General features: G+C 37.1%; 1 protein-coding gene and 1 pseudogene across 1 annotated transcript in view; one reads left to right on the top strand and one right to left on the bottom strand.

The window, feature by feature from the left end:
• The window catches only part of Efhb (EF-hand domain family member B), a 47169-nt gene that overhangs the window by 6000 nt on the left and 14429 nt on the right, over positions 1-26740 (top strand). The window contains exons 2-8 of the mRNA XM_076868506.1: positions 3335-3397; positions 4372-4515; positions 5536-5716; positions 8129-8239; positions 16577-16703; positions 21063-21146; positions 21707-21774. Coding sequence (XP_076724621.1) covers positions 3335-3397; positions 4372-4515; positions 5536-5716; positions 8129-8239; positions 16577-16703; positions 21063-21146; positions 21707-21774 — 778 coding nt within the window. The remainder of the gene's footprint in view (positions 1-3334; positions 3398-4371; positions 4516-5535; positions 5717-8128; positions 8240-16576; positions 16704-21062; positions 21147-21706; positions 21775-26740) is intronic.
• Positions 14531-15418, bottom strand: LOC143412161 (small ribosomal subunit protein uS5 pseudogene; annotated as a pseudogene).

Raw genomic sequence — 26740 nt, 5'->3', positions numbered from 1 at the left:
AGTGGAGAGTAGCATAATGATTGTAGGTCTGTGGCTTCAGTAGCTGAAGGTAAGCTCTTGTCAATCTTTCTGGGTTGACCAGCATCTTGGGAACCAATTGTTTGAGAAATAAAAAGGTATTTGGACATTAAAAACTGTAGCACTGGGGCCTGAGCAAGAAACTTACCAAGCCAGGTAACATGGGATGTGGTTAGAGACTGAGAAAGCAGGTGATTGGTATGGTTGGGAGTTTTGTTACAGAAAACCTGAGATGATAAGTAATATAGGATAGTAGGTGCAATGTTTCTCACTGATGGAGAAAAGCATTATAAGCATGGAGAGGAGAAGAAGAGAAGCTATCTTATTTTGTTGGATTGTAATTGTCTATATAGGTAGAAACTCATGATATATCTATATCTGTATCCAAATCAGATCTGTGTTTATGGACTCCATCCACGATCGTTTAACTACACAGAATATTACAGAATTAATATAGATTCAATCATGTGGGAGTATGGGTACATACACACATTTCCTGATTCTATCCTCTTAGAAGACCTAGAAGCATTGTTTCTGTAGTGGCAATGAGTGTATAAAAAAAAAAATTATTTTTCCCCTATGAGGGCTCTCCCTGTGCTTCCCATACTTGCTTAGAACTTGTGCACTAGCACAACCTACCTCAGCCTCCCAAGTAGTTGGGACTATAGGTGTGTGCTATCACACCTAGTCTTATCTTTTTTTTAAAAAAATTTGGACTTGTAGATGGACAGCATGCCTTTATTTTTATTTATTTTTATGTGGTGCTAAGGACCAAACCTAGTGCCTCACACAAGCACTCTGCCACTGAGCTACAGCCCCAGTCCCTAATAAATGGGCAAATGAATCAAACAGACATTTCTCAAAAGAAGAAATACAAATTATCAACAAATATATAAAAAAGTTCAACATCATTAGCAAAAGAAATACAAATCAAAACTACTCTGAGATTTCCCTCAGTCAGAATAGCAATCATTAAGAATATAAATCATAATAAATGCTGGAGAGGATGTGAAGAAAAGGAACACTTTTACAGTAATGGTGGGATTGTAAATTAGTACAACCACAATGAAAATAGGCATAGAAGTTCCACAATGTACTAGGCATGGAACCACCATGTGACCCAGCTATACCACTCCTCAGTATTTATCCTGAAAAATTAAAGCCATCATAGTACAGTGATACACGCATACACATGTTCATAGTAGCACAATTCACAATAGCCAAACTATGGAGCCAGCCTAGGTGTCCATCAAGGCATGAATGGATAAAGAAAATGTGGTATATATACATAATGTAGTTTTATTCGGCCATAATGAAAAATGAAATTATGTCATTCGCAGGAAAATGGATGGAACTTGAGAACATTATGTTAAGTGAAATCAGTCAGACTCAGAAGGTCAAGGCTCATATATTTTCTCTCATTTGTGGAAGCTAGAGAGGAAAAAGGAAAAGAAAGGTGTGGGTGTGGGGCAGCAGGGATCTCATGAAAATTCATGAGAAATCATTAGACCAGAGGACAGGGACCAAGGACAGGGAGAAGGGAAAGGAAAGGGGAAATACTGGGGAAATATTGGCCAAATTATATTATTATGTTATATGCATGTACAAATGCATAACAATGAATCCCACATAGTGTACAGCAATAAAAAATGTGGAAAAAAAAGAATCTTCAGTAGAGGGTCCTGGGTGTAGCTCAGTGGTAGAAGACACACTCAGCATGCATAACTTGCTGGGTTCAGCCCCCAGTAAGTTCCCCCCCCCCCCACCACCTACCCAAAGAATCATCAGTAGATATTAAACCAGTAGGTGAAAGTTTGGTGAGGAACTAGATATTTACCCAGAATAATTGTTAATTATAAAGAAAAAAAAATAACTTTGTGATGGAGAAATCTAGCAGTCATTGCCTTAATTTAGAGATTAAAATGAACACTAATATTAATGGTACAAATTGAGAGTGTATGCTCCCTGATAGAACATAAACTTGCTGTGATATCTCTTCTAAGAACATATAACTTGAATCTAATCATGAGGATATATCAGCCAAACCCAAGTTGAGGGACAGTTAATTTACAAAATAAATTAACTGTCTCTACTCTTCCAAGAATGTCAAGGTCACAAAAGACAAGGAAAGATTTAAAACTTTTAGATGAAAGGGGGGAAAAAAAAGCAACAGGAAAAAATGCTGTGTATGAGGTGAAGGTGGAGGTGCCTAGCTCAGATCTGCCTGTCCCAAAGCAAAAAATAAAAAGGGCTGGGAGTGTGGCTCCATGGGAAAGTGCCTCTGAGTTCAATCCTCAGTACAAAACAAAAACAAAACCAAAAAACAAACAAACAAACAAACAAACAAACAAAAACCCAGAAGATAGGAATATAAAAATCAAAGAGAGATCCATGATTTAGGTAGGGGTGGGAGACTTATCAAGCATATTAATTCACTGACAAGTGAAAACAGACACAAATGACTTTTTTGTGTCCCCAATCAAAAGGCACAAAAGCATAGAAACCTAATCACAATTTCTGATTTGAAATCAAACCACTTTTCAGGTGGACAACTCTATACTGGCTGATAGAATGCTTGCAATGGTGGAAATGTAGAATAATAATAATAATAAAGTGTAAATAGAATGCTTGCAATGGTGGATATGTAGAATAATAATAATAGTAAGTGTAGTCAAACACTTCATAGGAAGCAGATCAAGGGTGAATAAAATGATGTATCAGGCCAAGGATTTGTTTATCTACCCATCAATCCAGGCTTTTTCTCTCTCTTACCAGATTATAGCTGCCTGGGTATGTTCATGTTCTTTAGCTTTATGGTATTATGTTTTTATTGAACTGTTGGAGAGGAAAAGTTTTCCCTTTACCCTCTATAGTTGATTAACTTGGGGCTTTTGAATTAAACTAGCAAAAGACAGATCACCAGGAAAAAAGGCACACTATTTTTTTAATTAGTATTTGCATGCACCTAGGTTCATAGAAAATAAGTGAATTTGAATGAAGTGGTTAGGCTTAGGGTCTCTTACATACTCCTTTTACAAAAGAAAGAGAACTTGGGCTTCCGGGGGGTAATAAATTGTGGAGAAATGATTAGGAAACACTAGGGTAACTATAGAAGCTAAGAGCTATTTTAGTAAGATCTGTTTATGCAGAATCATCTTGGTTGACTATCCTTCCCAGGTGAGTGATAAAAGTTGCTTTTCCTAGGTTTTATGTAACTTTGTAGCAAAGACCAACTTCAAAATAATTTCCTTTCTTCAAAATATTCTCTTCCATGCTGACAAATGATCAATTTTTGTCTCCACATCACCCCACTTAGGCAGGGAAAGTTATTCCAATTGGATACAGAGTTGCAACCTCCTTGACTGAAAAACTTCCTAGGGTGAGTACTTTGAATATGTCTTTTTGTGTCTATTTTTACCTTGCAAATGAGTATTAATGTAACAAGGATTTAGAGGTGGCTTATACTTAGAATTTTTCACTTGGGCCTGCATATGTAAAAAACCTTGGCATTTCTGCCTCCATCTTACATCTGTCTCTTTGTTCTGAGTCAGTCATTCTGGATTCCAGGAACAGCAGGTCTGATTGAAAAATATCTGTGATGAGTCAAAGTCAACTCCCAGGTAACAGCAACTTTCTTATCATGGCTGACATGACCCTGCCTGACCATCTGAGATAATGACCAATCAGACCACAGTTTGACCAAGACTGCTTGCCTGTGCATACACATCTGACCCCCCTTATCTATATAATCTGGGAGCTTTGGTCAGTACATGGAGGATAGTGCTGCAAACACTGGTCCTGCTTGTCTTCCCAGTATAGCTATACTGATGAAACTTCCTTTCCTGCTTTTAATATTACTTTTCTTTTTTGGATAAATGGCCAGGACTGACTTGTTGGGATCCCCAGAGTTGGGCCTCTGGCCTAGGACTCTGGTAACATTAAAAATTAGACAATTCTCAACATTCCTTATGAAAGTTGTATAAATGTAATGTGGTCAATTTGAAAGTTTTACTATATTTTTGAGGCTTTCCTCTTGATTTTGCCCAATAGAGTAAAAATTGCAAGTTTATATTTTTTAGCTTTATAAAAACCAAAAGAGATTCAATTTATTTCATAGGAATAATGGTATAATTTCTAATCTGGACAATTTCTGATGGTTTTCTAAACATAACTTTTAAAATATGCTATTTCCATGCATAAGTGAATAAATTTTAGGGGAAAATTTTATTATTTGGACTGTAGTCTCCCATGTACTTATTCATGCAATTTAGAGTGTTTATTGATTAGTATAGATGAATTCTGTTAATATTTTTAAAGTTGTGCTTAATAATTCTATTTTCTTGTGTTTTTTAGCCAATTACTCCACCTGAGACAAAAAAGTTTTTCAACTACAGATATCCACCCCCTGGAACAGAAAGAGTCTTTTATGGCAGAGCAAATGATCCTGCAATTGCACCTTATTTGACACATGGAATAAGAACTAAAACTTCAGGAACGGTAACTTTTTTTTTTTTTTTTTTTTTTTTTTGCCTTTTACTACCTGAATCAAACATTTGGGCTACCCACTGCTTGAAGTACTTGTATTCAGGAGACAAGAGTTGATAGGAAGAAATCAGGTTTATTCAAGGGTGGACCTGAAGAAAACAGAGGGGGATAACTCCTCAAAACCCTATTTTCCTGGGCTCAGGGGCAAAGGGTGTTTATGGGAAGGGGAGGAGGTAGTGGGTTGTACACTTGGTGGGTTCTTCTTCATTGGTGTGTGTCTTCTCCAAAGAGTCAAAATTGTTTGGCACCTCCTGAGGCCAGTTACTAAGGAAGGCCTTCTGTTTTCAGAAACGTATAGCATTTAACACCAAGTTTGGGCTTCACTTCAGCCAAAGGATTAAGGAGGGGTGGAAGGGCCAAAGGGACAGGGAGGTGAAGGACAATTTCAAGAAAGACCCTGTTAAGCTTGTACATTATTAATTAGCCAAGATGAAAATGCACAAATGAGGATTTCAGTCTTCTTTCTACCTGCGTTTTTACGAGCTCTTATTCTGTCTTCTAGACGCATTAATCTCAGGCAATGAAAAACATCCAAGCAGCAGCCAAGAATGTGAAAAAATTAATGGTTCAGGCCACAAGCTATTTATTCTCCCCTCGGATGATAAAAGGCAGATTGTACTCCATTTTCTCCCAGGAAAGAAAAATGCCACCAGGCTTTGTTAGAGAATGGAGAGGACAGCCTTGTTGACTCTTGCCTAGAGATGTTTATAGAGGGTTTACACAGATATTGAGGGGAGATGGTCAGAATGTTATCTGCTATTGATTGAATGGGTAGTCTAGATTCAGAAGACCTCCGCTACATACACCTTGAGAGAACTTTGCGGAAATCACATGGTTCTTGTGCTTGTCTTCCCTATTTTTCTTGAATATATGAGTCAAGTAACCTTCGTGAGCCTTTTAGTCCCTTTAGAATCTTTTAACTCCTTTGAATCAGATTCATTGACACATCTCTATGTTGTATTATTTCTTTAGGCAAAATCATTGATAAACCCACAGCCTATGACCACATTTCAGCAGAAAATGAAAGATAAAAAAGAGTCTATATATTTTAGCAACCAACGAGCACCATTAGGAAAATCCCATGATCAAACACTAGGATTGCCTGAAGGACTGGATTTGATGAATAGAACATTTGGGACAGCAGTCATCAGAGGTAGTAGAAAATAAGGGGTGAAAGGGGGTGATAAAAAAATCTTGGAAATTGGATTAGCTATAAAACTGGTATTGTGTTGGTAGTAATATAAATGATTACTCAAGAATGGAAGATGATATCGTAGTGAGGAAGTTATTCTCTAAACCCAAATCCTTAGAGTTTATATGTGTGTGTGCCAAGGTGTTAAGAATTCAGATTTTGGAGTGGAGATGTAATGAGCATGGTAGATATGACACAATAATAGGAAAAAGGCTCAGAAAAGTTGGCATTCTGCAGCACCAGAAAATTGTGTAACTCTACCCTGACTCCTCCACTAGTCCACCTCTAGTTATCGTCCCTCTACAAATGTTAAGTGCCAGATTAATAGGTTGCTGTCTCTCTCAGTAGAGAAGTTCCACATTCTCTCTCGAATGTGTATTTTCTTGCTTTATCCCAAGAGCTTCTCACTATCAGGATGGCCCATAGTCTCCTTTGAATGCATATTTATTATTTGACCCCCAAAGAAGTTTTTCCCTTGAGATTGCCCACACAGCCCCCCGCCCCTTGAATGTGTACCTGTTTTCCTTAATGAATCTATATCATGTAAGAAAAAAAAAAAAAAGAAAGAAAGAAAGAAAGAAAGAAAGAAAAGTTAGCTCTGGGACTGCAATCTTCTCCCTGGACATGCATTTGTGTACTTTATTTTCACTAATGCCTCAGTGTGTTCATGAATTTTAACAATCTATGAAGCAGTTTCATGAAACAAATAAGTTTGGTGAGTGCTTCATACTGTACTCGATTAGTGCAGATTCATGACTTATACCAGCATGTTAACCAAACCTAGGGCAGAGTGTGTAGTCAACTTTCACTCTAATTTTGAGAGGAAGTAAAGCATATCTTTCCAACAAATAACAGTTTCTATTGGAATTGGTCACAGGCACTTCTTTCTAAAGAGCCCTGCTTCGTGCCATTTTATTGAGTGTCTTTTTTCTTAAATACCTTTCTCACATTTTTTTCCTACAATCCTTCTCTGATCTCTTGCCCTCTCCTTCCTAATGTTGCTCATTGGTTGCTAAAATATATAGACTCTTTTTTATTTATATATTTTACAACCAACAGGTCTGACCAGAAAACCTCTAATTCTATCTTTATACTACAGAGAAATTCAGTTTCTCATTGTTTTTCTGTACCCATTTTGGCTCTGCTTCAGCAAACTTATCTTTGTTCACCAAAAGGCCAATTAAAGTATTTTTCTTATTAAGGCAGTGAAATCCACATTACAAATAAATTATGCTTTTGAATGCAATATTTGAAATTGAAATTTATTGCATCAGATCTAAAGTTAAAATCTATTAAAGTTTGAAACATGAAAAAATGTATTTTGGAACAGATAAAATATCTTCTCTTTTTCTTTTTAATAAGTTTTAAAAATCCTACTTATATGAACAGTTAGTAGACATGGCATTGCAGTAATTATATAACAATTGCTATCTAAGAGTAGTTCATTTAATGTGGAAAGTTCTCCCTTGATGTACCTCATTTAACTATATAAAACAAGGAATGTTTCAAAAACACTATGTGTGTATTAACTGGTGTAATGATTCATATATCAAAAAATTTGCTATTTTATAGGATTATTTTGAGTGAGATCACCTTACAGTATCCTTAACTATATTAGTTATCAGAGCTTAATTTTTGGCAGAAAAGCCAAAATAAAAGAAACATCTTGATTTATGTTGTTAGGTTGAAAGAGAACAATGAAATAATAAAAATGAAGTAATGTTTAAAAATCATCACACAAAATAATGAAAACAGAATAATTCATGTCACACAAAACTGGGAATGACCAGTCATAAGAAAGCAGCTATTAAACATCTTATCTAGATTTGAGACCAGTAGGAAAGGAATTTCTATCTGATGTTAGTGATTTTCCTGACACTTCTGGATACATTGTGGATAGATTCAGACTAGAGCAGACTCAGGCAGGGTGTATGCTTCAGTCTACAGCTGTCAATATATGTGTCACAGCTATGTCACACAGGTCATGAGGATTTCTAACTTGTAATTCAGATTTGCTGAGATCACTTTAAGGAGCCAGGAACAAACTGAAATCAAAGTTGTCTAGAGCATCTTAGAATCAGGAATTTAACTGAGCTTGGAATATGGCTCAGGACAACCTCAATGGTTAACTGATACAGGGTTCTAATATTCTTCAGAATTCTAGGGAATAAGCCAAGTCAAGTAGGTTCTCTAGCAAAGTGACACCTAGGCAATGTTGTATCTTTATTGATCAGTCTTCATTTTATTTTGGCTTTGTAATCTCCTGGGATGTCTAAGTAGCTTATGCAACAGCATATGCCTCAATTGTCACGTATTATATTATAAATAGATGAAAAAATACCTTTAAATTGATTTCATTGATTCTTCTTTCAGAATTCTGTGGTAGAGATGTAGTGAATCCACCAAAATCATTTGAAGAAGTATTTAAAGAAGGAGAAAAAGGACATGATTTGTACATTGTGTCTCACAATGATTACTATCCGGGTAAGTCTCCTCCAGTGCAAAATGGCCTGAGGATATGGGACCCTCAAGTTTGTGAAGAGGCATAAAGGAGATAATGTTTATAAAATTAAATGTATGGTATATAACAGATATTCAATGAATGATACTTTTAAAAATTGTTTTCTGCCTTGCTCCTGCTTTCTTATATTTTATTTTTTTAAATTTTAATTAAAGATGGACACAATACCTTAATTTTATTTATTTATTTTTTATGTGGTGCTGAGGATTGAACTCAGTGCCTCACACATGCTAGGTGAGTGCTTTACCACTGAGCATCAACCCTCGCCCCTTATTTCTTATTTATTTTACTTTCTTTCCTCCACTGCTCCCTAACACTATACTGCTTTTCTGTGTTTTCTCTCAAAAGTTTTCTTCATAGCTGCCAGTCTCTTCTTTCATAGCTAATCTCTGTTGGTTCCCTGCACTCCTTAATGTGTTCTTAGACCCAAGATAGTCTCCACCTCCCATTCAAATGGCCATTGTTCCTACCCACTTGGACACCATATTCCTTCTCATGCCCTGATTCCTCTCTATATCTCTACCCCTTCTGCTTCCTTGTCCCTCTTTCCTCCCTTCTTTCCCTCCCTCCATCTCTTGTGAAAATGCTTGATTCCTGTTTTGAAAAATCTTAGCATCTATTGTACAGTCTAATACAATGTCTTGTTTCAAAAAGAACTATGTCAGTGAATAAGTGCATTAGTACATACGTACATACATACATGCATACATACATACACAATCTATAATGAGAAATCTATTTTTTTTTCTTCTTGCAGTATTGGGATTAAACCAAGGAGTGCTCTACCACTGAGCTACATTCCCAGTTCTTATTTTGTATTATGAGGCAGGTCTCAATCAATGGTTGAGGCTGTCCTTGAACTTGTATTCCTTCTGCTTCATACTCCTATAATGAGACATCTTATTAGCATTTAACAGTCTGAGGAAAATTACAGTAGGATTTTTATATTTAGAATAGCTCTAATGGACCATAACAGAACTGAAATGGGATAGAATGGACACAGGAGCACTTTGCCACTGAGCTATATTCTCAACCCTTTTTTATTTTGAGATGGTCTCACTTGCTAATTTGTCCAGACTGGCCCTGAACTTGTGATTCTCCTTCCTCAGCCTCCTGAGTTTCTGGTACTGCAGGAATATGCTACCACACCTGGCCCAGTTGCTGATTTTTATGAAAGTTTTATTAGCCTCTTAAAAGTTAGAGTTTGATTTTTTTTAAGCACTGTCCTTATTTTTTCTCATATAGAAAGTGCATTTACTTTTTATTATACAAATACACAATAATTGTAGAGAATTTAAATATTTAAAAGTGAAGAAAAAGCAAATGTAATCTTGAATTCCCATTAGCCAGAGATAAATACAACTGATAATCGAATATTTTGTAACCCCATTCATTGAACGATCTATTTTTAGATATATGGGATAATACTCTCTACTTTTGGGGAATCTGCTATTTGCATTTTAATTTTTTTAACTTAAAATAAGTCAGGGACACCATTAAATAGCAATAGATATATATATCTTTAAAATAACACTTAATTTTAATGATTACGGAAGTGATAGATATTTCTTTTATAAAATGCAAGCTATATAGAAATACATGATATATAAAGAACATCTCCCCCAATTTCCAATCTTCCACATGATTCTTTTGTAAATGTTTTTTTGTATATTTATATATATGTATATGTCTATATTTTAATCTACAATACATATGCATTTTTCTCCCACACCCACTTTACAATTTGCTGCTTTCTTTTCTTTTCTAGAATGGGTGATTAAACCTAGGGGTGCTCTTCCACTGAGCTACATCCTCAGATCTTTTTTTTATTTTTTATTTTGAGATAGTCTTGCTATGTTGCCAAGACTGTCCTCAAACTTGCAATTTTCCTGCCTCAGCCTCATGATTAGCTGGTGTAACAGATATGTGTAACCCCACCTGGATCCTTTGTTTTTCTTATCTAATGAAATACTTTGGAATATCTTTTCATGTTGTTTTCTTTACTATTATAAAAATATATTGTTCATATACCTTAGTGAATATGATATGCTGTTTCCTCAGGTCATGTTCCTTGATATCTGGGCTTTTGAAGTTTCACTCTTCAGAGCCAACCATTCATCTTGAGTAACTGCTCAAGTTTGTCCTTACATGCATGAGAATTTCCAAGCTGGGTGTGGTGGTGATTCCTGTAATCCCAGCTGTTTGGGAGGTTGAGGCAGGAGGATCGTAAATTTGAAGATAGCCTGAGCAAATTAGCAAAGCCCTAAGCAACTCAGAAAGACTCCGTCTCTAAATAAAAAATAAAAAGGGCTGGGGATATGGCTCTGTGGTTAAGGGCCCCAGGTTCAATCCTGAGTATCCCTCAGTCCCCCCCCCCAAAAAAAAAATTCTTCATTGCCCCGAAGTTTATTCTTGTTTAACTAGAGACAATTATGATTTCTTGTTACTGTTTTTATTTACATTATTTGGTTCACTAACAAGGCGGAATATATTTTTCTAACATTTCTTACCCTTTTTGTTGTTCTCTAGTTCCAGTTCTACTTTCTTATTTACAATTAGAAAACTATCAAGACTTGAAAAGGAAAAAAGTACAGTGATAAATCTTTTTTTAAAAAATTTATTTCTTATATACATGATAATAGTGGAGTGCATTACATTCATAATTATCCATTCACAGCACAATTTTTCATAACTCTGAATATAGAGTATGTTCATGCCATTATACATGAGCTTTCTTATTTTTTTTGCATTACAATTCTTAATACACCTTTATACCACAATTTATCATATCTCTGTTTGTATATAAGTCATGTTGACACCAAATTCACATCTTCATACATGTATTTTGTATAATGATGACCGTCTCCTTCCACTATCCTTGCTCTTCCCCTTCTCCCTCCCTTTCCCTTTCACCCCTATTCTCTATCTAGAAGTAATTTTCCACCCATGCTCTCCCTCCCTACCCCACTTTGAGTCACCCCCCTTATATCAGAGAAAACATTCAGGGTGATAAATCTTTTAAAAACATCTTCCTATTGTGTTCTTAGGTTCAATCTATGAATGTTTCTAATGTAAGATAAAGATTACAATGAAATATGAGGGTTGCAGTGTTCTGATAATCTCACTAAATCTCAGTGAGAACAAATACAAAACATCAACCTCTCAAATCAGCACGGGGAAAGTCTTGCTGATCCCCAAAACATTGTAGTACCTCCCCAGTTCAGGATTTGTGTAACAGTGGTGGGGCCTGTGTGTTTTAATCATTAAAACCTGTCCGTCTCACATCATTTCTCTACTCACTTCCCAAATAACTTCTATAACATATATAAGTAACTTCTTATATATGTTATTTGTAAATATTTTTTTAAAGGTTTATTTATTTCTGCTATCAAAGAACAGAATTATGACAGCATAATTTAACAATCCTAATTGGCTTCATTTTTAATTTTAAAATCAGGTAACACTTCATTCCATAAAACAGAATCAGTTTTCCTATGAACCAAGCACTCATCAAAAAAAATTTGATGAGTTAACATCAGATTATTTATTTTGCTTACACAAAATAAGGACAAGGCAACTTCACTATTTTGCCAGTTGAGAATGGCTGTTCTCCCTCTAATCCAGATTTCTTTTGGAGGACCAGATGTGTCAGCTTGGTTTGATTGACTCCATGTTGTGTCCGCCCAGCCCCAGAATATTGTCTCTGTTGAAAATATGATTTCACAAAGAAGGTGACAGCAGGAAAATTACAGAATCCAAAGCTTAAAAATAAGTCTTGGGCAGTGTGGGGTTATTTTCTGTCTCTGGGAGGGATCATCCGGTGTCTGAGGCCTGGGGATAGAGGCAAAGTCCTCAGCCACCCATCCAGGAGATGTCACTCTCAGTAGGGTCTGGTGTCCTGACCTTTGCTTGCCCAGGATGACTGTGGGTAAGGAGCAGCAGGTCACAGGGGCCCCATGACCCTCTGGGAGACAGAACTCTCCCTGGGCAGACCCCGGGGCTGACGGTTAATGGCCAGGGGAGAATCATGTCAACACCTCCCCACCTGTGGTCCCTGAGGTCCTGGGGCAGGGATGCAGGAGGCGGCTAGTGTCATAAGACGTCCCCATCCCCAGCCAGGTTGGGCGCTTGACTAAGCAAGGAGAAAGACAGTGTCCCTCCTCAGGGCCTGGCCCCTGTGCCTGGTCTCTCTTCCTCCCCAGCACCGCCTGGAAGGGGAGGAAGTGACACCCAGGGGAAGGCTGGGAAGTGAGGCCACCGTCACATTCAAGTTCAGGGTGCGACAGCTCAGTCTGCCCCCAACAGGCCCCATACTCAGCTCCCCTTCAGGGGTCACATCCCTTCTGAGTGTCACGCCCTGCCCTTTATAGGCACAAGGACCCAGAAGTTCCAGGAACAGAAGTTCCTGGATCCGGAAGTTCCTCAGACATCCGTGTTTAGGCCCCCGGATCCGGATCCAGAAGTTTCAAGGGTGCATGTCCATGTTTAGGTGCCCGGATCTGGAAGTTCCTCGGGTGCACATCCATGTTTAGGCTGTAGCATCCAGAAGTGCCTCAGGTATACATCCATGTTTAGGCTCTAGGATCTGGAAGTTCCTCAGGTGTCCATGTTTAGGCCCTCAGATCCGGAAGTTCCACAGTCCTCCATGTTTAGGCCATAGCATCCGGAAGTTTCTCAGGTGCATGTCCATTTTTAGGCCCCTGGGTCCAGAAGTTCCTCAGCATCCATGTTTAGGCTCTAGGATCCAGAAGTGCTTCAGGCGTCCATGTTTAAGACCCTGGATCCGGAAGTTCATCAGTTCTCCATGTTTAGGCCATAGCAACCAGAAGTTCCTCAGGCACACATCCATGTTTAGGCCCCCAGATACGGAAGTTCCTCAGACATTCATGTTTAGGCCCCCAGATCCAGATCCAGAAGTTTCAAAGGTGCACGTCCATGTTTAGGCACCTGGATCCAGAAGTTCCTCAGTGCACATCCATGTTTAGGCCATAGCATCCAGAAGTGCCTCAGGTGCACGTCCATGTTTAGGTTCTAGGATCCGGAAGTTCCTCAGGTATCCATGTTTAAGCCCCCGGGTCCGGAAGTCTGTAAATATTTTTTCCAACATGTAGGTTAGCTTTTTATTTTGTTGATTGTTTCCTTTGCTGTGCTTACGTTAGTTTTTTTTTTTCCCCCTTTAGTACTGGGGACTGAACCCTGAACCACATCCCCAATTCTTTTTATAATTTGTTTGGAGACAGGGTCTCACTGAGTTGCTTAAGACTTCCCTAAGCTTTGAACTCACTATCCTCCTGCCTCAGCCTCCCAAGATGCTGGGATTACAGGCATGTGTTTAAGTTTTTAATTTGATGTTGTTCCATTTATTTATTTATTTATGTTTTTGTAGCCTGAATTTTTGATGTGATATCTAAAAAATCAAATACCAAGGCCAATGTAAAGGAGCTTTTCCTGTTTGTTTTCTATTAGGAGTTTTATGGTTTCAGGTCTTAAGTTTAAGTCTTTTTTCAATTTTGAATTGAGTTAATTTTTGGGTATGGTATAGGATAAGGGTTCAATTTAATTTAATTTTTTTTTTTTTTTTTGCAGTTGGAAATTTGGTTTTCCAGCACCATTTATTGTTGAGACTACCTTTCCCCCATTTTATCTTTTTCTGGGTGTCGTTGTTAAAAATTAGTTGAATATATATGTTTGGATTTATTTCTGGATTCTCTATTCTGTGCCACTAGTTTACATGTCTGTTTTTATCCTGGTGCCATCCTTTTTTTTGTTTATTTTTTAGTTTTAGATGGACACAATATCTTTATTTTATTTTTATGTGGTGCTGAGGATTGAACCCAGTGCCCCACACATGCCAGGTGAGCGCGTTACCACTTGAGCCACATTCCGAGCCCCATGCCATTCTTTTTTTCTATCAGTATAGCTTTGTAATATAATTTTATTTTGTTTTATTTTTATTATTTTTTGGGGGCTGAGGATTGAGCCCAGAAGTTTGTGAGTGCTAAGCATATGCTCTACCATTGATCTATCTCTCCAGTGATACAATTTTAGATAAGAAAGTGTGATTCCCCTAAATTTTCTTTTTCAAGATTGCTTTGGCTGTTTGGGTTCTTTTGTGAATTTTCTATTTCTGTGAAACTTGCTCTTGGAATTTTGAAAGGAATTGAGTTGAATCTGTATACTACCTTGAGTAGTATGGACATTTTATCATTTATTTATTTATATGTTTATCTATCTATCTATTTCTTAGGTTTCATTCACTTTATTTTTCTTATATAAAAACACTGCATTGTAGCCACAGCTGAAGCCTGGGTCCTCTGCACAGAGACTGTGGTGTGGGTTTTCACAAGATGGTTGGTGAATTCCTGATAGGGAACCTTGGTGAACACAATGGTTTTCTAGAAATTGAGGGTCAGGTAGCTGTATGTCTTGGCAATGGCATCAAAGGTGGCCTTGATGAAATTGCCCAAGATGGCAGTGCAGCCCCTGGTAGAGTATAACAGTCATCAATACCAGCCTTCATGTGAAGCTTCGTGGGCACTGATGTGGTGGGGAACAAGACCATGGCAGTGCCTCTGGGGGCAAGGATGAGGCACACCAGCACAGAATCACAGTGTCCTGTCACCTTGCAAGGGATAGCGTGGGGCTTGCCAATCTTGTTCCCACTGTAGCCTTTCTGCACAGGCACATTGGAGAGCTTGGCCAGAAGGATGGCTCCTCTAATAGCAGTGGCTACCTCCTTGGGGCCTTTAACTCTAAGACCCACCTAAGCATTGTAGTCCCTTGAACCAGTCTGCTGGACGGACCAACCTGGTCTGAGTGTTTCTGGGCAGGCATGCTCTTCAAAATTTTATCCTTGAGTGATGCCCCCAGGTGAAAGTCAGTGTTCTCAGACTCCTTGGTGGGCAGGGAGAAGAAAGAGATATATTCCAGAGACTTGGTTTTCAAGTCCTTGTCCAGACGGCCCAGCTTGGTGTTGGGGATCCATGCTTTGTCCTGAGCTTTACCTCTGGGAGCCACATGGCCACAGTCCTGGTCCTGACTGTGGCCTCAGAGGCTGCTGTCCAGGCCTCTGTGGAAGCCACCACTGGCTTCCCTTTTTGGGGGCCTTCAGGGCTTCCTGCTGTACCTATATCATCCACCATTTGGTTTCCCAGAGAAGAAACAGTATGGACATGTTAGCCATAGAAATTCTTCCAATCCATGAATATGAAATACCTTTTCATTTAGCTGTGCCCTATTTCATCAGTGTTTTATAGTTTTCAGTATACAGATTTTTACTTTCTATATCAAATTTATTCCTTAGTGCCAGGCATGGTGGTGTGCACCCAGCAACTCAGAAGACTGAGGTAGGAGGATTGCTTGAGTCTAGCTGTTTGAGACCAGCCTGGGAAACATAGCGAGACCCTGTGTCAAAAACAAAACAATAACAACAAAAGAAATCACTAAAATTTATTCCTAAGTATTTGATTGACTGATGCAGTTGTTATAAAACTGCTTTCTTGATCTGGCTTTTAGATAAGTAGTTTTTTTTCTTTTAGGAATTGAACCCAGTGGTGCTTTACTATGGAGCTATATTCTCAGTCCTTTTTTTTTAAAAAAATTTTTTTAGTTGTCCATAGACCTTTATTTATTTATATGTGGTGCCAAGAATCAAACCCAGTGCCTCACCCATGCTGTGCAAGCACTCTACCACTGAGCCACAACCCCAGCTGACCCCAGTCCTTTTTTTAAAACAAAAAGTTTTATTTTGAGATAGGGTCTTGATGGTCTCCATCTTGCCATCCTCTAGCCTTAGCCTCCAAAAATTACAGGTATGTGTTTAAACAGGTAGTTTATTTTTATTTTTGCAGTGCTGGGTATTAAACTTGGGGCTTTGTTTATTTTAGGCAAGTGATTTGCCACTGAGCTGCATCCCCAGCCCTAGATAATTTTATATAGAAATTCCATGGATTTTTTTATGTTGATTTTTGTATCCTGCAACATTTCTGAATTTGTTAATTAGTTCTAACAGTTTTTTGGTGAAATCTTTGGAGTTTTCTACATACAGCTTTCTAAACATAAGAACTCTTGTATATAGCATTTCACCAGTCCCCCAAGTCATGTGGGGGAATGCTTCTATTGTCTATATCAAATCTGCATAATTCCCTGTACTGTTAACAGTTTCATTCTTTGTCCCACTCTCATTTTCAATGTTAATAAGAACATAATGTGCTTCTTGGAAGATAAGGTTATTATATTTGTTGTTTAAGTCAAAAGTCTTCCTCCCACCCACTCACCCTTGTCCTCCTCCCCTCCAACAGGAGAAGTAAAGAACCGAAAGTATAACCCGAATTTCCATAGGTTTAATTTGTATGGAGTTCCAACACCACATTTTACTGATGGACGAAACATGGCAAAAAGTTTATATTGGCTCCATGAACTACAAATGTAAGTTTGATTGTGTCGTGTTCAGGAACAAATGTTAGATATTTGACATTTAGACTTAATTTTCATTTTTAATATTTTTTAAAAGAGAGAATACATTGACAAAATTCAAACATAAAATTAGAAAAAATTATGCGGTGAAATAATTTTGGCACCCATTCTTCCCAGTTCATCCAGAGGCAAATATGATACCGTTTGTTGTTCATACCATTCATTTTTTCCCTGGCCTTTGGGTATTAGGGGTTGAACCCAGAGGTACTTTATCACTTTGAGTTACATCTGCAGCTTTTTTTTTTTTTTTAGTTTTTATTGTGAGTCAGGGTCTTGCTAAATTGCTGGCCTTGAATTTATAATCTCCTGCTTCAGCCTCTGGAGTAGCTGGGACTAAAGGTGTGCCTTGTTTGCATCATTCTAAAATTATTTCATGACTTCACAAGCAAATATAAATACATGTATGCATGTTATAAACTTAAAGGGTCAATTATATTTATTATTCTTAAAGATAATGGACTTTTACATCTCTTCCAGGATGTAATTATGTCACATAGAGTTGATCTCATATTTATTATTCAACTTTAAGTTATTTGGTTACCTGAACATCTATCTATCAACTTTTGCAAATTTTGACCTTTTTATGTCTTCATTTATATGTGACTACTTTCCCGGAATGCTAAAATACAGTACTTAGTTTTTCATTTCCTGTTTTATATTTTATACATGACCACACATAAATGTTTTATGTTCTTAAAAATATATATTTCCTGTTATGATTAAAAAATAATATTGGTATAGTGCGTTGAAGATTGTAAATACAGGTACCCCTTTTCCCAAATAAGATATGCTGTGTCCTAATTCCTAGAACTATGAATGTTACCTTATGTAGAAAAAGGATCTTTGTAGATGTAATTAACTTAAAAATCTGGATATGAAAGAGATTATTCTGGATTATCTGGGTGGGTCCTACCTCTAATGATAAGTGTTCTTAGAAGGTCAGAGGGAGAGTTGAGGCAGAAGAGGAAAACATAGAGAAGGTGATAGAAGAAAGAGGCAGAAATTGGAGTGATGTGGCTGTAAACCAAGAACACCATCAATGCTGACAGCTATCAGATTTTGAGAGAAGTAAAAAATGTATTCTCCCCTTTGGAGGAAATGTGACCTTGCTGACACCTTGATTTCAGACTTTGGGCCTCCAGAACTGTGAGAGAACATTACTGTTGTTTTAAGCCCATTTGTGGTAATTTGTTATAGCAACCGCATAATAAAATGAAATATATCAACTTTATAAAAAAAAAAAAACTAATATAAGGGGTCTAGTTGTGTCAGGAATCCATTCCACTTCTGCCCTCTTTAAAGGAAACATTGGCCCTCTAGGTTTTCATGGGTCATACCTGCAAAGTTTATGTTTCCATAGATCTCAACTTCCTCACTTTTTAAAATCTTTGCCTGCTCTGATAACAACAGCTCTCAACTATAGAGTCAAAATTCTAAACACTTTATATATTTTTAGTTTCATCCTACCAAGAACTCCATGTTGTAGGTATACTTTAGATTTATCCTTCCCATTTTATAGATGAAGAACCCAAGGAACATAGGGGTTAAATAATTTGCCTAAGATCATGCAGTTAAGGAGTACTGGCAGTAGGATCCACACCTAGGAAGTATGGGTCCAGTGACTGCCCTTACCACTACACCAGGTTTATAGGCACTTGATACTGTTATCACATGTTTATGATTTATATTCCTTTTTTACTCCTTCCTTATGTGAGTTTCTGATACTTGAATTATGAAAAACAAGGAATATACCAGACATAAAATATAAATATAATATAATATAAATGAAATATAAATATAAATAATAAAATATAAATTCTTCTAATATTAAACTTGTATTAGATATTTTTTCTTTAGGATATAGAAAAAGCACTCATGTAACATACCTATTACTTTATCATTATTAAAATGATTAAACCATGCAATAAAGGAAAGCATGAAGATATGATTTAGGTATTTAAGAACTTAATCGGGTGTCGTGGTGCATTCCATAATCCTAGCTGCACTGAAGGGTGAGGCAGGAGGATCACAAATTTGAGGCCAGCCTGGGCAGTTTAGCGAGACCCTATCTCAGAATAAAAAAATAAAGAGTAGTGGAGCTGTGTGTAGTTCAGTGTTATAGTGCCCCTATTTTTAATCCCAGGTACCAAGTTGCAGAAGAAGGGCATAAGAAGTTATAATAAAATATAATGTAGAAATTGGTACTTGAAGGAAGATGACAAACATAGTTTATCATATACATATGTATATATATATGCGTATGTGTGTGTGTGTGTGTGTGTGTGTGTGTGTGTGTGTGTATATATATATATATATATATATATATATATATATATATATATATATTTGTGATAGAGCAGCAATAGCAATATGCAGGACATCTATCCTTCCAACTTATCTTCATTCCCAAGGGAACATGTTTTGCAAAACATCGTTTTATTAGATCATACTTTTTATATTTTGAAACTGAATTGGAATATTATTGCTAAAGCTGTAGAGGAATTCCTAATTCCTTTGGCTTGTCAGATTTCAAGAAAAGCTCACTACTTCATTCTTCAGTGTGATTAGGTTATAAACTTGATGTCAAACATACTTGTTTACATTTTAAGGCATCTAATTTTAAATGCACTATTTTAGTGGGAAATTGGTTTACTCTCAACTTCTAAGAGGTATATTTACACTGTAAAATGATCTCTATATTCTTTTTATGACCTCTGTTTGATCATCAGATGGTAGGGGTGTGTGTGTGTGTGTGTGTGTGTGTAAGTTCACCAGCAGTGTACAAAAACCTTTTCTGAATTCATTAGTGAATACTGTGAGGTTGAGTAGTTCTTGATATTCTGACATGCCTGGCTACTCACAGACACTTCCTGATTCTCCCAGGAGTGTAATCCAGGCACCTTTAGACTAGAAAGAGTAGGCTCTGTGCCTCACAATTCTTATTCTTATTGTCCCTCATGTTCCTAATTAAGCCCCTTGGAACTGATTTTTAGATTGTCCACTCTATTTGTTCAAATTATGGCCCTTAAACTGACATTGATTTATTCAGACTTTACTCATGTGCTTCTCCCCCCCCCCAACAAATAGGAAGGAAATGAAGAAATGAGATGAATTACTTTCCATTTCTTCTTTTGTTTCTCCACAGAGTGTCACTCTTCTCCAGAAATTTATTCAGCTCGGAATTTCAATAGTATAGAAAATATTTTTAAAAGCAAATGGAATTTAAGAACTTAACATTCATTGTTTTTAGTCTTAGCACAACAATAGAGAATTTATTAATTTTAATGTCATTAAATAGTAGCATTGTAATTCTAGTTTTCAAAAGAAATTTTATTCATTTAATCACAACAGTGAAAGTAACAAAATTATATTACATAGAATGGCAAAATAAAATCACCCATAATCCTGTCACTTTAATTAAACTATTATTATTTTAATGTGTGTATTTCTTTCTAGTGTGGCTTTTTACATAGATTTTTTGCATAGTTTTCACCAGAACGTAATGTTGTTTTATATTCTGATTTTTCATTTAACAATTTTATATTGCTGTGTATGGTTCATAATCAGAGCTTAAAATTCATGCAGAGTGTATTCTTTTTTAAAAATTTTTTTGGTTATAGGTGGACACAATATCTTTTATTTATTTTTATGTGGTACTGAGGATTAAACCTAGCGCTCACATGTGCTAGGTGAAAGCTCTAACCCCAGCCCCAGCCCCAGACTGTATATTTGTTCAATATTCTCTCCTTCTTTTTTACTAGGTTAAAAAAGGTCATTTGTTATTTTTTTATCTCACATTTATTTTATTACAAGAGGATTATAATTTTGCTCTGTTTGCTTACTAGGTGAGTTATCTGTTTATATCCTGCTTATATTTATTTGATAATTAATTTTCTTTTGGAAATTTAAAAGTTACACTTAGAGATAATTAATACTTTGTTGTAATTTGTTGAAAATATTTTTAATTTTGCTTGTTTCATTTTTAATCAAGGGTTGGGGATATAGCTCAGTTGGTAGAGTGCTTGCCTCACATGCACAAGACCCTGGTTCAATCCCCAGCACCACAAAGAAAAAAATGTTCATTTTTAATCAAAATGTATTTTTAAAATACAGTGTAACTTAGTGATAGAAAAGTGAATACTTAAAGCTTTTTCTTAGGATAGAATTTCTTTTGAAACTAAGTCTGTTCATTGGTACATGGAATTCCTTACTACATATGTATTTGGCAGCCTAGAATCCTTAGGTAATTTCTATTACCTGAAATATCTGACAATATTTGACAAAATATCTGACAATTTTCCAATTTTGTAGGAAAAGAGGAGCTAAGGTTGTATCCAAGAGAGTGGATGATTTCAAAGAAAAATTTCAACATAAACTTGGAAAAGTGTTAGATCCGTAAGTTAACAGTTAACTTTATATCATTAGTGTCTCTGACTCGAATTTGAAAAGAACTTTTTTGGAAAATGCTGGCTTGTGTTCCATTAGATTCTGTCTATTAAATAAGAAAATCATTACCTTGTTGTTTATAAAGGGAAATCTTAGTGTTTCTCCAAGGTGGAAGGAAGGATAATTTTTCATTAAGCTTCATTTCTGTGATATGTGATATCAGGAATTTAACTTGTATTCTTGTCTGTCTCTCTTTCTCTCTCTCTCTCTCTCTCTCTCTCTCTCTCTCTCTATATATATATATATATATATATATATGAATAATTTTGCTTTGAATGTGTGTGTGTGTGTTTTAAGTTTGTGCTAGTCAAAAGACAGTGAAAGCCTTCAGTCATTGTTAATGTAAATGGATGTTAAAAAATAGATCTTTTGGAGAACTTTTGTTTTATCTTCACAGTTTACCTAGAAGAGAAAAAATAGGCTACTATGAACATATGATAAACATACTCAAAATTCCGGGTGTGCTGTATGGTGGGTACTTGAACTAAAGGATGTGTTTTCTTTGGTAGCATTGCAGAAACAATGAACGTTCCCCCAGGCTACACATTTGGAGCTTGTCTCCATCCTGAGGAATATGGTAAATATACAAATTTTCTCTTTAACAAAAAAATGAAACAAACATCTCAAAATCCCCATAAAGTTATTCAGCAAAGCTTAATGTCTTCTAAAAGCTTCTAGTTTTAGAGCCAGGTGAGGTGTTGCACACCAGTAATCCCAGCTATTTGGGAAGCTGAAGAGGAAGGATGAAGAGTTCAAGTCCAGCCCTGGGAACATACAAAGACCCCATCTCAAAAAAATAAAACAAACAAAAAAAGCTTCTACTTGTAAAGGCTTAAAATTTTGCATTAAAATTAGAGAAAAAATATGTAATATAAGAAAAAAATGTTCATATTCTTTGAAATAGGAACAGTTTAAAGCCTTTGAAACAAATACCATAGGTATAGTTAAGGCTTTGAAAAAAACTTTTTTTTTTTTGATAGTTGTAGATGAACATCTTGCCTTTATTTTATCTATTTTTGTATGCGGTGCTAAGGCCCGAACCCAGTGCCTCACACATGCTATGTGAGTGCTCTGCACTGAGCCACAACCCCAGCCCCCTGTAGTTTTTTATTCCTTTTGTTTTTGTTTTTAGTATCAGGAATTGAACCCGGGGACACTTTACACATGAGCCATGTCCCCAGCCTTTTTATGTTTCAAATTTTGAAACAGGTTCTCACTAAGTTGCTTAGGACCTCATTTTGTTGCTGACGCTGGCCTTGAACTTGTGATTCTCCTGCCTCAGCCTCCCCAGTTGCTGGGATTACCGGTTTGTGCCACTATGCCTGGCATTCCCAGGCCTTTTTAAAATTTTGTTTTGAGAAGGGTCTTGCTAAGTTTCCTAGGCTGACCTTGCACATGTGATCCTGCTGCCTCAGTCTCCAGTGTTGCTGGGATTACAGGTGTGCCTCACCACAACCAGTTATATGCTTAAATTTAAAAACTGCTATTGAAAATACTTTAGTGAAGGTTTGCTCACTGAGAATTAAAACAAGTAATTATTGAGTTTATTTAAAACAGTATTTTGGAGCATCATTAATCATCACATTAAGAAATTGTATTTTGGTTCTTTTTTTAGATGAACTCTTATATATTTAATGGATGCCTATCTGTGTTAGCTTTCTGTTGCTGTGGTGGAATACCTGGGATAAATCAACTTAACAGGAGGAAAGGTTTAGTTTTGGCTCATTGTTTCAGAGATTTCAGTCTATAGTCACTTTTTCCTGTCTCTCTGGGCCTAATGTGGGGCAGAACATCAGAGAGGGGAACATATGACAGAAGGAGATCTATTCAGCTCATGGTGACCAGGAAGAATAAAAAGAGAGTAAGGAGTAAGGGTCCCAATATCCCCTTCAAAGGTATGTCTTCAATGAGCTAACTTTCCACTAGGCTCTACCTCCTAAGGGTTCTACCACTTACAACAGTGCCACAGGCTCTCAAGGCAGACTTCATCTGGCATTTGGGGGACATTTCAGATCTAAACCATAAGACTGTCTGTCTCAGAGATTCTTAACGTCTTTTGGAGTGTGTAAGGGAAAATTGAGAAATCCATCAATTAGCCTAAAAACAAGTAAATTTAATCATGGTAAATTCTGCCTATTTGAGGGCAAGTTTCATGTTGCTGGGTGGTTGGTCTTACTATCTGTTAGAACCATAGGGTCCAGACATGGGTACATCTTTGACCAATATTTATAGCATGAATTGATGTATTTAGCACACAGTTTACCATTTTACATCAACAATTTTTTTTTTTATATTTGGTGGTGGGGGGTTTGAACCCAGACCTCACTTATTTGTCTCACATATGTGAGACAAATGCTCTACCACTGAGCTACACTCACAGTCCAACAAATTTCTTGATTGATTAATGCTATTATTACACATTTAATGATAAAATCTTTTAAAATGAAAAATTAATAATTTAAAAATGTGTAAGTATAAATACCAGCCATGGTGTTATATTGTATTACTTTGAAAGAGTGCAAAAAATCCTTCTGAATTTTTTTTTTTTTTTTTTTTTTTAAACTCACAAATGGATACAGATTACTCTAGCTCTGGCCTTTTGTAACTATTATTGGTGTTAACTAGTAACATCTCTTCTGTGGCAAGCTCCAGGGTTTGCCTGCTACTAGGGACATATTGGGGACTGGCTTTACCCTTTATCTTTACTGAGGAAAATAAAGTCAATCTTATTTTAACAAAGAATGCTTCAGTCCCTAGGGTGAAGTTATTCTTCGTGTTATTGGAGTTACTGTTTATATTAAAATGACTCTAGGAACCCAGCATGGTGGTGTTCTCCTGTAATGTCTGGTACTTGGGAGGTTGAGGCAGGAGGATTGAAGTTTGAGGCCAGCCTGGGTAATTTAGCAAGACCCTGTCTTAAAATAAAACAAATAAATAAAAAGGGCTGGGGATGTAGCTCAGTGGTAGAGTGCTTGCCTTGCATTGGAAAAAGAAAAGAAACAAAGCAACAATAACAAAAAACGATGACTTTAGGAAATGTGCAAGGTCTCCCTGGCTCCCAGAATGTACCAGGGCAGAGACACGCTGAAGGAGAATCAAGGCAGGTGAGCAGTGGTGCATCATGGGAATTGGTTGTGGGCCAAGTAGTAAAGGAGCCGGTTTAGCTTTTCTGACTGCATGGTGTGGTAGATAGGTCATGGGTCTCTCTCTTAGGGTCAGGTCTTGTACTTCCGGTTTCAGTTCTTTGGAAATGATTTGATGTCAGCTTCATAAATGTTATTTCAGGACCAGACCAAAAGAAGGTAATCATATAGGTCTTACCCACCAGGCAGTTAAATCTAGTGAGTGTGGTGGGGAAACAACTGGAGTTGAAAAATAACTATTTAAATTATTATCCTTGGGTGGTAATGGAGGCAAAGGCTTCTGAAGATAAAAAATACTCAACTTGGAGCCATTTTATAGAAGGAAACTTTTCATCCCACAAAGTAGCCACTGAAAGGGTTTATATCCGAGGAAGGGGTGTGAAGGAGAGAAAGGTCAGACTACCTGAAAAATCAATAAGTTTCAAAAGTTAGTTTGTTCTCTTTTCTTTCTGCTTCTTCTGTCCCTTCTCTTCTTCCTCCTCCTTTTTTATTTTTTGTTTGTTTTTTGAGATGCTGTGTTGCCCAGGCTGATCTCAAACTTTTAAGCTCAAGGGATTCTCCTGCCTCAGTCGCTTGAGTAGCTGGGGCTATAAGAGTGAGCCACTGCACCTGGCTTTCCTAGAAGTCTTGAATTTCATTCCAAGAGCATTTCTTGTGTGTGTGTGTTTTCCCCCCACTTTAGGATGATCTGATGGTAGCTGACCTCTGTCAGATGTCCTTGGTCTGAGGCACTTGCCCTTCCTGGAGCCAGCATTAGTTGTGGGATTTTTTACCTATACTCAGGGCCTTTCCAGAGGGGAAAAAAGTCTTTTAGAGAAGACTTTTACCAGAATGTGCATAATCAATTTCCAATTTGATAATAAATAAGTAATTCACAGGTGCTATGAGTACCTATTAAGAGTGACCCTGACAGAGCCTAGATTTATGACTTACATGGAGTAGGTGTAGATATTAATTACTCGTAACTGCAACAAATGTTGTAATTTTAATTAATTCACTCAGGGCATCTCAATCAACTGCCAGCATGACCTTGCTTCAAAAAAAAAAAAAAAAATCTGTCTTGGCAGGAATCGGAGAAAGGTGTAGGCCAGGCAGAAATTCTTTTCTGGTGACACTTACCAAGGTCAACTCTAGTCGATGTTGTGGGTCAGGATTTTTAGTTAATGGAGCTGTTACCATCTAGGGGTGCTAGGTTCACTGTCTTTGTTCAGCAAAGAATTGAAGAACTAGACAGAGATAGTAAGCAAGAAGGAGGTTTATTGCAAAAGCAACAGAGATAGACTTCTCCAGAGAGAAGGGGCTCCAAAGCTGGGTATCCAGTGGAGGACTTTTGGCCTGTTCTTTTTATGGTCTGTGGGATTTCCTCCTTTCCTTATCTTCTCTTCTGTCCACACTCTCCCCACTATTATTGATTGGTGCCCCCTCTGTCCAAGCGTCTGTTTTAGTTTTTCTATTGGGTCTCCTGCTTAGGAACATGAGTACAGAAGTTTCTGTCTGATTGGGTCCCCTGCTTGTGTCCATGAGGACTTTCCTCAAGCAGGAAGTTGATCTCTCCAGAAGACTGTCTCATGATCCTTTGTTTTGGCCCTACCCCCAACCTCCTCACTTGCCATCTTGCCCTGACTGTCAAAGTCTTTCTACATCTTTCTTGAACAATGGGTGGGGACAGGCCTCTAGTGACACTAGTGGTACAGGGGGAAGCAGAACTGAGAATTGGGAACATGGAATGCAGATCATAGATCACCTGGAAACTAGGAGGGAATAGTGATATTCATTCTCTCTCTCTCTCACTGAAGACTTAACCCAGGCCCTTGTGCATAGTAGGCAAATGCTATACCGATAAAGTATATCTCTAGTCATTTAATTTTTTTTTTTTTTTTTTTTTTTTTTGAGGCCAGGACTCACTAAGTTGCCCAGGCTGGCCTTGAACTTGTGATTCTTCTGCCTCAGCCTCTTTAGTAGCTGGGATCATAGGCATGCACCACTGCATTTGGCTGGCAATAGGGAATTTGGGTTTAATTTTCATAAGGGTCCAAACCCAGATACACTGAGTGGCTCCTACTTAAAATCATTCAAAGTTTTCAGATCTTCAACATTGTAGACAAATGTTGCCCAAGAGGTAGTCAAGCAAGGGCTTCAATATCTTAGTAAAGGACTTGATAGCTGAATGGGGCTGATAATGCCCCCACAAACTTCATGTTTTTTGATTTTTTTTTTTTTGAAGAGAGAAGTGACATACAACAGAAATATTTACTAATTACTTTATGTGCTTTTTTTCACATACAAGGATTTTCTGGCATGCTGCATTTAATAGTATCAATATTGAATATGAGTTTTTCATTCACAGAGGTTGTTAGATCTCTCTCTGTTTAAATATGAAAATAATATTCACAGGCTTTA

Source organism: Callospermophilus lateralis, chromosome 1, assembly GCF_048772815.1.
Source record: "Callospermophilus lateralis isolate mCalLat2 chromosome 1, mCalLat2.hap1, whole genome shotgun sequence".
In the NCBI taxonomy this organism is placed as follows: Eukaryota; Metazoa; Chordata; class Mammalia; order Rodentia; family Sciuridae; genus Callospermophilus; species Callospermophilus lateralis.
This window is presented reverse-complemented; position numbering and strand designations above follow the sequence as displayed.